This window comes from Muscardinus avellanarius (genome assembly GCF_963383645.1).
Source record: "Muscardinus avellanarius genome assembly, chromosome: 1".
Lineage (NCBI taxonomy): Eukaryota > Metazoa > Chordata > Mammalia > Rodentia > Gliridae > Muscardinus > Muscardinus avellanarius.
In genome coordinates this window covers 221,852,070-221,867,174 of record NC_137786.1, presented here as the reverse complement: position 1 = coordinate 221,867,174, position 15,105 = coordinate 221,852,070, and the positions used below count along the sequence as shown (strand labels likewise).

Sequence of the window (15,105 nt, the reverse complement as noted above, 5' to 3'; positions counted from 1 at the left end):
AAAATAAAGTATAATTGTGTATGTTTGGGGTGATTCGATTATTTCAACAACTTCAAAACACTATCTCAAATTAATAGGAACATGTTTAATACTCAAGAAAAAAAATTTAAGACCACCTTCAAAGCTCAGTCTGATGTCATCTAAGTGACCTCCAAAAGCCAGCTACTGATTACCTCAGGAAGTAGAAGACAAAGATCTTGCCAAGGAATTCTCTAGGATCTTAGTGGGGTGACCAAAGTTCTAGCCACATCCAGGATGAACGCAGATTAACTTTTTTCCTACAGGAAAACTGGAAATCATAACATATTAGAATTCCAAAATGAGTCAGGACTTGCACAGGAAATAAGCTATCCAATCATTTAAGTGGTGATATTTTGGTAGGAATGGAGTTCCTAATGATTTTAAAGAAAGATTAAGAAAGAACATAGGCTCTAAATGTCTAAGGGCTTAAATAGGAAGCAACCCTTTTGGTTGGCAGAGAAACTTAAATTATTTCTAAATAGGAAAAATTGCCACTTACAAAATGATACATGGTGTTATGCCTACAATTTGGTTATATTTTGATCTTAATATTTAAATAGGTTCTAATCCACATTTTAGAAGAAATACCATTAATAAGATGTTGTCCTTTGGGTAGTAGAGCTGGGGTAAAAGAGGACAAAGTGCAATTTTCAATTGGCACAGAATCTAAAAATATATATGCTTGTATCATTCTAATTTTGTCCCTTTGTGCCTGTGTCTCTACTACCTGCAGAGGTAATCATTGCACCAGTAAATTCCCATCTTCCCCTGCAGTGATGGGTTTTTTTTCCCCAGGAGCAGAGATTCATTGGAGCCAGGCCAAGCTGATTATCCACAAGCATAAAAAAAAAAAAAAAGCAGATCATAGTTTTCAGTTGCTCCACAAATAAACTTTGTTATTTGGAAACAGAATGGCCACACTATGGTTCATAATAAAAATAAAGAAAAGGGAATACTACTTATACCTTAGCTACCTAGTAAGTATCAGGACCAAATAGCTCTATCAACCAGCTTGGTACTGTCTTCATCTAAAATTTTGTCACATTGATAACTGTGATAGACTTATATGACTGTTTATTTGTATGACTTTGAACCTCAACATAATGTATGATTACAATACACCAATAGAACTATACACTTCTAAATTTTTTTAAAAAGCAAAAAGATATCTCAGACTGAAATAGTATTCTCAAAGATATCTCAGACTGAAATAGTATCCTTAAATAATGTGTTTTATTTAGAAATATTTGGAGTGATAGCGTAAATTATTTTTTTCTAACTTGGACGGTAAAAATAATAGACATCCTTCATTCTCCATGCACTCCATAGATTAGAAATGCTTTAACAACATATCTGAATATATAACCCAAGGAGTCTTCTGAGAAGAAAATGACTCATTTTCATCAACTCTGATCCCCATAGGTGACAGGTAAACCTCTGCACTTGGATTATCTTTACTAACCCTCCAAAGTGACTTGGCTTAGAGGAGTGTCCTACAAAATTATATTGTTGATATTATTATCACCCTCCCTGGGGAGAATTTTATATATTCTGTTCCCCTATTTACCCAGCCTCTAACATTTTAATGTCACATGTATACTATATACCTGTTTATGTCATTTATTTCCATGCTTTAAATAAAAAAAATCAGTAAGAATTTTTTTAATTTCCCAAGATGGTATTTTTAAATACTTAGGATAGATATCATGTCTACAGTGTACATCCATAAATACATGCATTAGGTGACTTTTTTTTTTTTGGTGGTACTGGGGTTCCTGGAAACCCTTCTACCTCTGGGCTACACTCCCAGACCTATTTTCATATGTTTTTTAAATTTGGAAACAGGATCTCTCAAGTCAGTGTGGCTGGCTTTGAACCTGCATGATCCTCCTGTCTCCGCCTCCCAAGCGCAGGGATTACAAGCGTGCGCCACCACACACGGCTTAAGTGACATTTTTTAAAAAGTGAGATGTGATTATTTAAACTGGGGTCTAAATGAAATTCTAATTATGCTTCAAAAACTACATTGTCCTATACCCAATCTTCTGTATCACCCTCTTAAAATTATTTTCTTCAACTTTTTTATTATTTTTGTTTTATTATTGTGCTAATAAAATTGTACTGTTTCTTTGCATGCTCACTTATTTATTATTCATCTATTCCCAATTGGAATTTAAGCCCCATGTAAGCAAGATACCTGTTTGTATTGTTCCACATTGTATATCCTGCCCATAGAATTGTCTAACATACCATAGACACTAAACAGTATTTGGGGTTAAGTAAAATAATATTTTAATCAAAATTTCTAAGCTGAACTCTTCATAGAGCCACTTTTCAAGTGATATATATTAATACTATAGGATAATAATGAGAAATACTTATAGAATCAATATGTAGCTCTTCAAGGTCCTACCCTAAGTCCAGAAAGATTCTCAATCAAGTTAACTCGGCCGGGCGTGGTGGCGCACGCTTGTAATCCCCGCGCTTGGGAGGCGGAGACAGGAGGATCACGCAGGTTCGAAGCCAGCTGCGCGCTGGCTTAGGAGACCCTGTTTCCAAATAAAAATGTAAAAATAGGTCTGGGAGTGTAGCCCGGAGGTAGAAGGGCTTCCAGGAACCCCAGTACCACCAAAAATAAATAAATAAATAAATAAATAAATAAATAAATAAATAAATAATAAATAAAAAGTTAACTCTCCCATTAGATGGCTTACTTTTTCTCTAAGTGTCTTTTCCATTCATGCATCAATTCTGCTGTTAATTATTAATTTGGGGGCCCATTGTATCCCACTTTTATGATGTTTATACAAACGTGTGGGAATGAGGTCATCATATGGTCTTTCACTGATACAGAGAAATTCATATGTGGAAGTTAGAGAGAAAATAGGAAATCAAAGATACTTTAGATAATTGAGGATAACTACCAGCTTAATAGTCCAAGGAGTTAGGGGGAGGGACATGCATAGGGGAAAAAGAAATATGAGGTGAAAGAACATCTTAAATAATGCTGTTCCAAAGACTTGGGTATCATTACCAATCTCACTGTTATGTGTGAGGAGGGGGTGGGTAAAGGGGTGGGACTTGAAGGGAGTCACACCAAGTATTGTGCGTATGACTTTGAAGCTCACTAAAATGTGTAATTACAAAGCTCCAATAAAAGTATTTTAAAAATGTTTACAAAGAAAGTATGAGTATCCTGAACAGTAGTCAAGTAAGAGCTGTAGAAAAGAAAATATCCTCCCAAAACATAATAATGGAAGAAGCCTCAAAAGAATTTTCCTAATTTGGCCTTGACCAGTTCTGTGTTTGATGTTTTTCATTATGCTATCAAGGGAAGTTGTGAAGTAGGAAGAATAGAGGAGGTAAAAGTTAAAAAACTTCACATGTTGCTTAACCTCATTGAGTCTCATTTTCTTTTTCTATAATATAGTACAGAGTTATAAACAATACTTGGGGCTTTATTAAGAAAGTTAAAATATGTAGATAACCTAACAATATATATGCCTCATTGTTGGTCTTAACAATATTTTGCTTACTCCCCACACTTAAATGATATCTAACATTCTCATTGAATTAAATGTCCAGATTAAACCAAGTATATTTATACATTAAGTAAAATTATGAATTTTAGAAGAAAACACATATTTCCTTTTCTATTATCTTAAGCACTGGAAGTAATCAGATGGTCATAGTCATGAGAGATTATTAATGATCAGTACAAAGGAACATCTTAGCCTTTCTTAAAATGATTTACAAACCAATAAAACCAATTGCTGTGGCCAATTTGAAATTTATCTCACAAATCTTCTTGCCCCTCCACTGAACAGTTGGTGTTGCCCCTACGACAACACTGGCCTAACTTTTTCTCTTCAAATCCTCCCTTTCATCATAGAGTAGAAAGGGCATTTGCCTGATGATTTTATTTTCTTGATGCTTATATCATATCTGATAATCATAAGACAAACCAAATCACAAATCATTTTGTTCAAAGCTTTGGAGATGTTTAATTCTCACCATAATGCAAGAGATTATTTTTAGTAGTCCAAATGCTGACTATGTCATTTCCCACAGCTAGAAAAAAAGAAACTCGGGCATAAGCTAGGATATATAACCACATACACACACACGGACACACAGACACACACACACACACACACACACACACACACACACACACCCCAAAAACAGGTGTTCCATGATCTGGCATTACTGAATGGCCAAATTATGGAGGAAATATCTCCAGATGCGTACAAAGTTTAAGAAATAGGACATTTCGGAGAAGAATCATGAGTTAGAGCATAATTTTTTAGTAAAGCTTTGACTCATTGCATGCTATGTAGTAATTTCTCACTTGCACAGAGGAGCACTGCTACTGCAATGTATTGCTGCATGTGAGAAATGGCTACAATGAACTTAGTATTATCATTAATCAAGGAAAGAGTGAATCATAAAGATTACATCTAAATTCATCAGCTATGGACACAAACATATGACAGACAATGGTGTTTTATTTGAAAAAAGTAGGTTGGAGAATTGGAAGACCTGGAATGGAATTTTGTAGCTGAAAATCTTAGATGTCTTACCTGAGCTAAGCATATTGCCAGCATCTCTTAGCTTCAAACTGTTTGTCATTTGGGGGCAGTTGATCCAGTTAAGTACATGGATTAAATCAAGTAACTGAAGTGAGTGTTTATGATAAATAACAAAATATCCTATAAGTATAAATCTAAATATGTGCATCACACATATGAGGCAATTGTTTTGGAAATTTATCAAATGTCTTTTGTGTTTGTGTGTATGTGGTGGGTATTGGGGATGGAACCCAGGAGCATTCTATCTCTAAGCTACACCTTCATCCCTTTTTATTTTTATTTATAAACAAGGTCTCACTAAGTTTCTGAGGCTGGCATTGAACCTGAGATCCTCCAGTCTAAGCCTCTCAAATACCAGGATTACAAACTTGACTGGGATTACAAATTTGTGTCACCATGCCCAGGTTATCATATCCCCTTGTGATGAGGTTAAATAAAGGAATTTACCCTTCTGGCTGAAAATTGCTGCTTGAATATTGATAAGAGGAAAAAACAAATCTCTTTGACTCAAGAAAAAAAAAACATGAGTCATGAGGATATTTAAGGAAATAAGAAAAACTTAAGAGTAATATCCAAATGAGATTGGTTAGGCATAGTTTCTTTCTTAGGTTAGGAGTTGTTTTCTTCTTCCTTTTGTGGATGTCTCTGATTTTATTTCTGTATATTCATAGTGCCAGGGTTTCAGGTTTGAGGCTAGCCTCAGCAAAGGCCTTGTTTCAAAATAAAAAATTAAATACAGTTGGGGGGAGCGGGGTATTGCTCAGAAGCAGAATGCCCTTGGGTTTAATTTCAAGCAACACACACACACACACACACACACACACACACACACACACACAGAGACCATCAAAAGCAACTAGCAAAAGATTCAGCCACAAGTTAGTTTTAGTGGCCAATAAATGTGGTTTCTCGGGATTTTTTTTGTTTGTTTTTTGTCCGCAACCTGTAAATTAGGTAAATTCTCTTGCACAGTTTATTCCAGATCCTATCGTCTGTGTTTCTGTGCATCCTCGCTTTCTTGGCATTCTGAACAGGTTACATCACTCTCTTCAACAAACACCTCGCAGCGTTTTTTACCTCTGTGTTTCTCACCGTGTAAATTACGGGGTTTAACATGGGAGTGAGGATCGCAAAGAACACAGTCACCAACTTGTCCACGGGATAGGTGGCCACCGGACGCATATAGGTGAATATGCAAGGCACAAAAAAGAGAACCACGACGGTGAAGTGGGAGCCGCAGGTGGACAGTGCCTTGCGCCGCCCTTCTGAAGCGTGAGACTTCAGGGAGCTCAGGATGACTATGTATGAGACCAGGAGCAGGGACAGAATGAGCAAGCACATGGCCCCGCTGTTGGCTGCCACCACCATCCCCAGCAGGTAGGTGTCTCTGCAGGCAAGTTTCAACAATGGGAAGAGATCACACATGAAGTGGTCAATGACATTGGGACCGCAGAAGGGCAGGTTGATCATGAATAGAATCTGCACTGTGGCATGTAAGATGCCTCCGATCCAGGCCACCACCACCAGCAGGTGGCAGAGTCCCCGCCGCATGATGCTGGTGTAGTGCAGCGGCTTGCAGATGGCCACGTAGCGGTCATAGGCCATGACAATGAGGAGGATGATCTCTGAGCCGCCCAGGAGGTGCTCCACAAAAAGCTGAGTCAAACACCCTCCCAGGGTGATAGTTCTCCTGCGGTAGAGCAGGTCGACGATCATTTTGGGGGTGGTGACACAGGTGTAGGAGGCATCTATGAAGGACAAGTAAGTGAGAAAGAAGTACATAGGTGCTGAAAGGGAGGCACTGAGGGAGATGGTGATGACCACAAGCAGATTGGCCAGCACTGTAAACAGGAAAATGAACAGAAAGACCACAAAGAATATTTTCTGCAGATGTGGATTCTGGGTGAGTCCCAAGAGAATAAATTCGGTCACGTTATTGGAAGGCATGAGATGATCCATTTGGGAAATAATACTTTCCAGGGGCCTAAATTACCTACCAAAAGATAAAGAAAAAGAGCTAATTAGTCGTGAAGGGATTATAGCCCGAATTTCACAGCATAGAGATAGGGCAGTCACTGCAATCACAGAGCATCTTCTTGGCTCCCTTCACTCTAGTAATTTCTTTCATTATTCTTTTTCAACTCCTCCATGATTGTCTTTGTGTCTTCAGTCACCAGCACTGTCCGTCAACTATAAAACAGCTATAGGGCAACAGTTATGTGTAACTGACTGAGAACACAAGGAGCTAAACACATGACATTCAGACTCTGTTTCCAGCTCAATGGGATTCTGCTAGTCATTCCAGCTCCCTCAGCCTTTGAACCCTCCTCTGCATCTGCAGATTGGCAAGTTACAACTCTGAGGTGTATTTTCTAAGCTGTGAAGCACTGCACATAGGTAAAAGTGAGTCCATCTGAATCCAGCCGTTAAGTGTGAAAGAAAGATGTGGTCAAGGAATATCTACTTTAAGCAGGCAGAATGGGAAAATAAAGAGGTGCCCTCTCTAGCACCTACTACATCACAGATGCTGCTCAGGTCGGCTTCCTCCCTGTGTTGCCTCAATGTATTCAGAGTTTGGCACCTATGAGGGTATGAATAAGTGCTTCATGAATCCCCTCCATCTCCATGTCCAAGAATATGCAGACTGAGTAGGCACAATAGTGCATGCCTGTCATGCCAGTATGGGGGAGGCTGAGATAGGAGGATTGCCCGTTCAAGGACAGCCTCAGCAACCTAACAAGGCTCCCTGCAACCTAACAAGCCTCTATTTCAGAACAAAAAATAACAAAAGACTGGGGATATAGCTCAGAGGTAAAATGACTCTGGGGTCAATCCTTAATAAAGCACACACACACACACACACACACACACACACAGAATCAACATGCTTCCCAAATCTGAAAACTAAGAGACTAAAGCAGGTACTCTCATTTTTTTTATTTTGCTTATCTATATCTACCATATAAGAAAAAATAAACAAACTTCTGAAAGGAAAGATACATTCCAGTTTCTATTTTATAGAGTAAAAATATTAATTGCCTATAGGAAAGAGTATATCATTGGGTAATTTCACTTATATGATAATTATAACAAGACAAATATAAATAAAAAATTTTAATTTTGTTTATTGCTCTTCAAAATTATGTTCTACATAAAACTTATTATAATCATATTCATTATATTTATAACTCCAATATATTAAAATAAAACACCTCTTGGGTTTTTCCACCCCTAAAGATTTTTCAAGCAATAAAACCTTATTTTAACAGTTTCAAACATGAAAATTTAGTGTTTAGAATAGGAAACAATAGACTGCTAGATAAGATGAAGTACTTAAAGTACTTAGAAAATATATAAATGCAAAAATGTTTAAAATTGTTAATTACTGTAAGTTTTTATGACATGTTAATTCACACAATATTTATTAGATAATTACTATGAATATTAATGTATGTTTGCTTTGTTTTATTATGGTGTAGAGCACTGAACCATAGGTATTCTGCCTCTGAACTACACTCTACCCCTATTTATTTATTTATTTATTTATTTAGTTAGTTAGTTAGTTAGTTATTTGAATTAGGAGCTCAGTAAGTTGCTGACGTTGGCCTTGAACGTGTGATCTTTCTTGTCTCAATCTCTCAAGTACTAGAATTACAATCATGTGCCACTACGCCCAGCTTATTAATGTTCATACAAGTTATTCAAATGTCACTGTCAAAAACCTGTAGTCATCTTTCCCCCTAACACTGCGATGCTACCCAGCAGCAATTCATTGGTCCATGAGATGAATGATCACCCCTGCTTCTCCATCTTTCTGAAGCACACTCCTCCTGTCTTCTCCCATTCTCCCTCAGCTACCATCATGCATCACTCTTGGGTAAAAGAAATGGCATTATGAATAGAATGGGGAGAAATTATCCCAATTTGGGGACATACATTTCCCAAAGAAATGAATAGAGAAAATACAAATATAAAAAAATGTATTCTGCTAAAAAAAATTCCTTTCATAGTTAAATAAAGGGCTTTATTTTTAATTAACCAAGATGGAATCTTTGAGAAAACGGAGCGCAATCCCTGCGCTTGGGAGGCTGAGACAGGAGGATCCCACAGGTTCGAAGCCAGCCTCAGCTACTTAGTGAGGCTCTCAGCAACTTAGTGAGACCCTGTTTTAAAATAAAATATAAAATAGGGCTGGGAGTATAGCCCAGAGGTAGAAAGCCTCTGGGTTCCACCCCCAGTACAACGAAAGAAAGAAAGAAAGAAAGAAAGAAAGAAAGAAAGAAAGAAAGAAAGAAAGAAGAAAACAGAGTGCAATAGCTCTGTTACATCCTTAATTCTGAGGTCAACTCCCAAGCAGAACTGAAAAGAAGATATGTACATAAAATAAGAATAAGTCTCTGGGCATGGTGTGTATGTCCCTAATCCTAGGACTTCGGAGGATGAGACAGGAGGATCACAGGTTTGAGACTAAGCTCAGCAATTTATCAAGGCCCTCAACAACTTAGTGAGAGCCAGTTTCAAAAACAGAAATGAAAAGGGCTGAGGTGTAGCTCAGAGGTTGAATGTACATGAGTTTACTCTCCAGTATCAAACGGGAAAAAAAAAACATGTAATAAAAGTGATTTAGAAGTAACAATAAAGAAATGAAAATCATTTTTTCTTTGTTCTTTGACTTCACAATACTCTTCTTGGAATAAATCCTAAGGGAAAGTATTTTGAAAAGAGAAAAATAATTATGTAAAAATATGTTCAACATGATTATTAAAAGCTGTGGTAAATTAGAAACTCTGTGAAAGGAAAAACTGAGAAATAGATAAATTATAGTGAATTTCTTAAAACACTATGTAGTTCATAAAAGAAGTTATTTAATCTGAATAATATAGAAAAATTATTGTGTTGTCATATTAAAAGGAAAAAATGAAAAAATTTGAAATGTAACTTTAATACATATGATTCTAACTAATTTGGAGATATATATATATATATATCAGAAGAAAAGACTCCAAAAGACTCCAAAATACTCTTATTTCTTAGCTGGTGGGAATATAGTTGATTCAATCCTTTTGTGTTCTTGACATGCTGAAGAAGAAGAAGAGACTTAAACCTGAAATCGGTGAGGGATGAGTGGTTATTTTATGATTTTAAGGTGCATTTAATCTTGAAATATATAATTATATGATTTCTGTTTTAAAAATTATCTCACCTATCAACTTGTCTGACACAGATCCATAGCCAGGCCCCGGGCAGCTGTTAGCTCACCAAGAGATAAGCTGTGAGATTGAAGATGCCCGCTAGCTCATCTTCAATGAGCCTTTGTTGATTTATAAATGGCACCTTTGAATCATGCCTTCCTCTGGAGCCTTAGCAAGACCTGCCACATATCCTTTCTGCAGGCAAACGCTGTGAACTTTTCAAGCTTTGGCTAATGAGATCTCAGGGGTATTTTATTATTAGCAGACCTTGCCAACAAGCTAATTATTTCACCTTACTTAACTGAGCATTAAAAGAGAACTTTATCATTGCTAACTTTTTACTTAATTCTGCATGAAATAACCATATCAAGAGAAAACAAAACAAAACGAGTCTACCACTAATGAATTTGTATATTTGGCAACAAATGAGCTTAGTAATTGGTATAGATTATAGAATTTGGCATTGTACACATTAAGCATTTAGTTGGGTAATTTGATTTTTAAATTTGAATTTGAATTTTATGATAAATATTTAAAATTTTGATTTTTAAATATTTATCATAATGTTTTGTATCTTTACCAATCCATCTTTCATTGTTATCATACTTTTTAAATGTTTTTTTCAGGTATATGTTAAGTAATAATTATGAACCATTATAATATCAGCACTTCATATCAGGTATAGTTTATGTACTTCTGCAAAGCAGTCATTTCTCATGCCAATTCTAGAACCAGAGTAACAAGCACAGTATTGAAAATAATTACATTCCTGGATTCTATTCAGACTTGTAAAATATATTGTTCAGCTATTTCAATTTAATCTAACAATATCCTTCTGGAATGGGAGAAAATGGCATTGATGTTTCTACTTTAAAAGATGTAAAGCTAAGTCAGATCAGAAAATCTTCTGCCAAAGAAAAAAAACAGATTACCTTAAGTCCTGAGTCACAGTTCTTAATATTTAGTTATTATAACTAATGTGTTATGCTCTCACCAACTGTGAAGTGTATTGGAGTTAGTTACTAATAGAAAAACATGCCGATACTTGAAATTAATTTTTATTGGTGCATTGTATTCGTACATCTTAATGGGAGTCAAGTTGTTGGAGACATATGTGCACATATCACTCAATTAGCCCATTTCCAGTTCCCACCCCATTCCCAGGGAGATTCTGTAGATGTGCAAATAAGGTGACCTAATGGAGAAGATGGGAGGGGGGAGACAGAAATTCTATAATGCACATGATGTACTTGAAATTATTTTTAAAGCAAATTGAATTTTCTGAGTGTGGTGGTATGTGTCTGTAAACTGAATATTTGGGAGGCTAAAATATAAGAAATGCAGGTCCAAGACCAGCCTCGGCAATTTAATGAGACTCTCAGGAACTGATCAAGACTATTTCAAAACAACAAGGGCTGTGGCTGTATCACAGAGGTAAAGTCCTCCTAGGTTCAGTCCCCAAAAACTAACACACACACACACATAAACACACACACACACACACACACACACACACACACACACACACACACTATTGAATTCTATTAAATTTGGGAATATTTCTACATAGAACCATATTTACTTACCATGTTCAAATAGGTTTTCTAAAATAAGGAAAAGACATTGGACATAGCCCTGAATTGACTTGAGTCATTATGAGCAGTGTGTGTCATGATATAAAACCATTTTTAAGAAAAATGAAAGCACCTGACTGAACTCAGTTTGAAGAGACCCTAGAATATTGTAGCGTCCTGATACTTGTGATAGTAGACGACAAAGATGGTTGACTGAGCATTTGAAACCATCTAAAGAGCTATATATAATGCATCTGGATTTTGCTAAAGTGTAACATTAGTGAAAATGTCTTGAACTCATCTTTCAGCTCTGGAATGAAAGCACAAAGTCATATTGGAGAACAAACTTGTATTTAAAATGTTATCATGCCCAACTAATAAAAGATTAAAATTCATTCATGAAGGCCCACTCAGAGTTTCTAAAGCCTCTATTAAAATAGAGTGATGGGTAGAAAGAGTTTTCTGGAACCCCCACACCTGCTTAGTTGAGCTCTCCAAAGCCTAGAGTAATTATATAATGAATTAAAGAAAGGAAAACTATAGAGTTAAGTTCAAATCAGTGAGAATTGCACATAGAATAAACTTTTAAAGAGGAGTTCCTGGGGGATTAGTGAAAGTTCGTTTCTAAAATACAAGTCCAAGGAGTGGATGGCAAAATTACAGCAAAGGAAACAATCTAGAGCCTGAGGTTGGAGCCTGCAGATTGGGAAAAGGTCTTTGCCTGCTATTCCTATAGTAGAGGACTAATATCTAGAAGATAAGAAGAACTTAAAATATTTAACACTAAAAAAAATAAGCCAGTCAAAAAATATTCAATTAAACTGAATAAACACTATCAAAAGAACAAATATAAATGACCAATAAGTATATTTAAAAATGTTCATTATTAGCAATTAGGGAAATACAATCAAAACCGCACTGAGATTCCATCTAATTCCAGTTAGAATGGCAATCGTCGATAATAAATGCTGGCAAAGATGTAAGGAAATAGAAATCCTAATACACTGTTGGTGGAACTGCAAATTAATATAGCCACTATGGAGACCTGTGGAGGGTTCTCAGAAGACTGGGAACTGCATTGCCATATGATCCAGTTCTGCCACTCCTGGACATTTTTCCAAAGGAATCGAGGTCAGACTATTACAGTGATACACGCATATCTATATTTATAGAAACATAATTCACAACAGCCAAATTATGTAACCAGCATAGGTATCCATCAACAGATGAATGGGTAATGAGACTGAAGCATTTACACAATGGAATTTTACCAGTCAAAAAGAACAAAATTATGTCATTTGCAGAAAGACAGATGGAACTAGATGATTGTGTGCTAAGTGAGATTAGCCAGCCTTGTATATTTGGAAGCAAAGATTTCAGATAAATGAGACATCTCCGTAAAATAGTGGAAGGGGATTAAGAGGGTGTGGTTGGGAGAGGAGATCTGATGAAGGAAATAGTTTAAGTAATCGTGTGTACATATATTAAATTATCAACACTAACCTCAAGAACACATAGAGGGAGGGGGAGGGAGGGGGGCAGGATCTAAAAAGAAACATACCAAGTACTGTGTGCATACACGTTTCTATTACTCTGAACCTCATTATGATGTACAACTACAATGAACCAATAAAGACCGTTTTTTAAAAACACTGGGGAAACAACACAGATGTTTCAAACTGAACGTGTGGATCAGAAATAAAAAATGAGAAATTAAATATGAGCTAGATAAAAATTGATAAGAAACGAGTGGAAGTCTTAGTATATGTTTGACAAATTCAAGACCTAACATATAACAAAAGCCAGGCAGTTGACTAGGTATTTGGGTGGACAGTTTTGTGACCTCCAATTGGCAAATTAATACATCTAAGGACAACAAAATAAACTTAAGATTTATATTATCTTAGGCCAACTCAAAATCCTTTTTATCCCAGGAGGATACTCCTATATTATTTTTAAAAATGAAAAAGTAACTTACTGATCTATTACATATGATTTCTCAAAGCTATAAAGTTAATTACTGACCTATTACATATAATCTTCCATAACCCTTCTAATTGTACTTCTACCAAAGCAGAAGCAAATGTAACAATATTTAAGACAATATATATATTAACTTGGATGAAATCACAGAATTTATGCAACTTCTAAATGATCTAAGTAAACTTTTTATAGAGATAGGATGAGCTACTTAAGGTCATAGGGTGAAAAACTGACACAATGATAAATAAGCCCACATCCCTGATCTTGAAGCTGCTCTTGTTATTCTCCATCATGCTTTTACAATAATAATATTTTCTAAGTATTTTTACATTATGGGGTTCCCAGATTTCTTCAATAAATCATATGGTAACTATGAAGTGGAGGGCTAGATCTCATGGTCAAAAGAAGCAGTTGTAAACACATTTGTGACATACATATTTGTATTGTGATAGCAGGCTGCATTAAAGATTCCAAAGTTATTTACAACAAAAAGGTAATTTGTTTAGCTAGGAAATATTTTCTTTGGTCAATCAAATTTGGAGTAATGCTTCCTTTTCTATTTCTATGCACATCATGAGCTTTTTCTTAAAGCAGTTTTCAGAGAGGATCCCAGATTCAAGGAAAACTGAGTCTAAAACCATTTTAATAGTAAAATTGATTTTGCATATTTATCTTACTATGTGATTGTGAAAGAAATCTGCATCTAATTGCCAATAATGATATTTAGTCTAATAAATTGATACTTCCTATGATATATAATAAAAACATTTTATGTAGCAAACTATAACCAAATGCTAGTCCCAATGAATTATATACAATAAAATATCACAAAATGTAGAATAATAATATTTAGTCTCTATGCTAGTGTACATGTTATATGACTTGTTCACTTAACTTTTCTGATCCCATTTTTGTACAATAAAAAATTTTCATTCTATAAATTTTTGTGACCACATGAGGGAGCATTAACAATTTCACATATATTTACATACAATTAGTATTTATAATCACTGACAACTTTTACTCAACAGAATGAGAAACCACATACAATTAAGTTGATATACATTAACAAGAGATTGTTGGAAAATATCCTTATTCTAAATTACATTCCACATGGCTTACTGTGCAGTACAAATTTCTGAGTATCAAATGCTTCTATATCCAGGCATCTAGTGAAACTCTACAATTAAGAAAGAAAGTTCTTCAATTTTCTGCAAAACGGATGTTGTGATCTAAACGCTGCCTTTTTTTCTAATATCCTTTGAAATCTAGATCTGCCATGTTTGAATCAAGAAGATGCAGATCTGAATACTCTCTCTGTCTCTGATATTTAACTCTTTATTTAACATTTCTGAACTTCGTTTTTCTTCACATATATTCTAAGAATAACCATAATGCCTGCCTTGCTAAAGTGCTTTGAGAGTCAGGTGATATGCCTGGGAAAGAGTTTAAAATATAGTCTCTGCTTATTGATACCATGGTAAACATTGTTCTGAAAATGTTAAGTGGCAAATTACAAAAATAAATAATTAAAAATAAGTAATAATATAATTAATTAATAATTAATAAATATAACTTGTAGGCTATTCTTAGTAAAGAAATCTTACACCATCTCATTCATCTGTCTGGGACATGAGTCATCCCTTTGTCCAGATTATCATAAAAAATTTGCTCATTTTCTATACTGTTGAAGCTTAGGTTATCAGATCAACTGTACTGGTACCACAGCAAGGGTTTGAATAG

At 35.4% G+C, this 15,105-nt stretch overlaps 1 protein-coding gene across 1 annotated transcript in view; it reads right to left on the bottom strand.

Annotated features, from left to right (window-relative positions):
- The window catches only part of LOC308259717 (uncharacterized protein), a gene marked incomplete at both ends in the record, with an annotated part of 51,779 nt that overhangs the window by 20,278 nt on the left and 16,396 nt on the right, over positions 1–15,105 (bottom strand). The window contains one exon of the mRNA XM_080690937.1: positions 5,691–6,597. Coding sequence (XP_080547063.1) covers positions 5,691–6,597 — 907 coding nt within the window. The remainder of the gene's footprint in view (positions 1–5,690; positions 6,598–15,105) is intronic.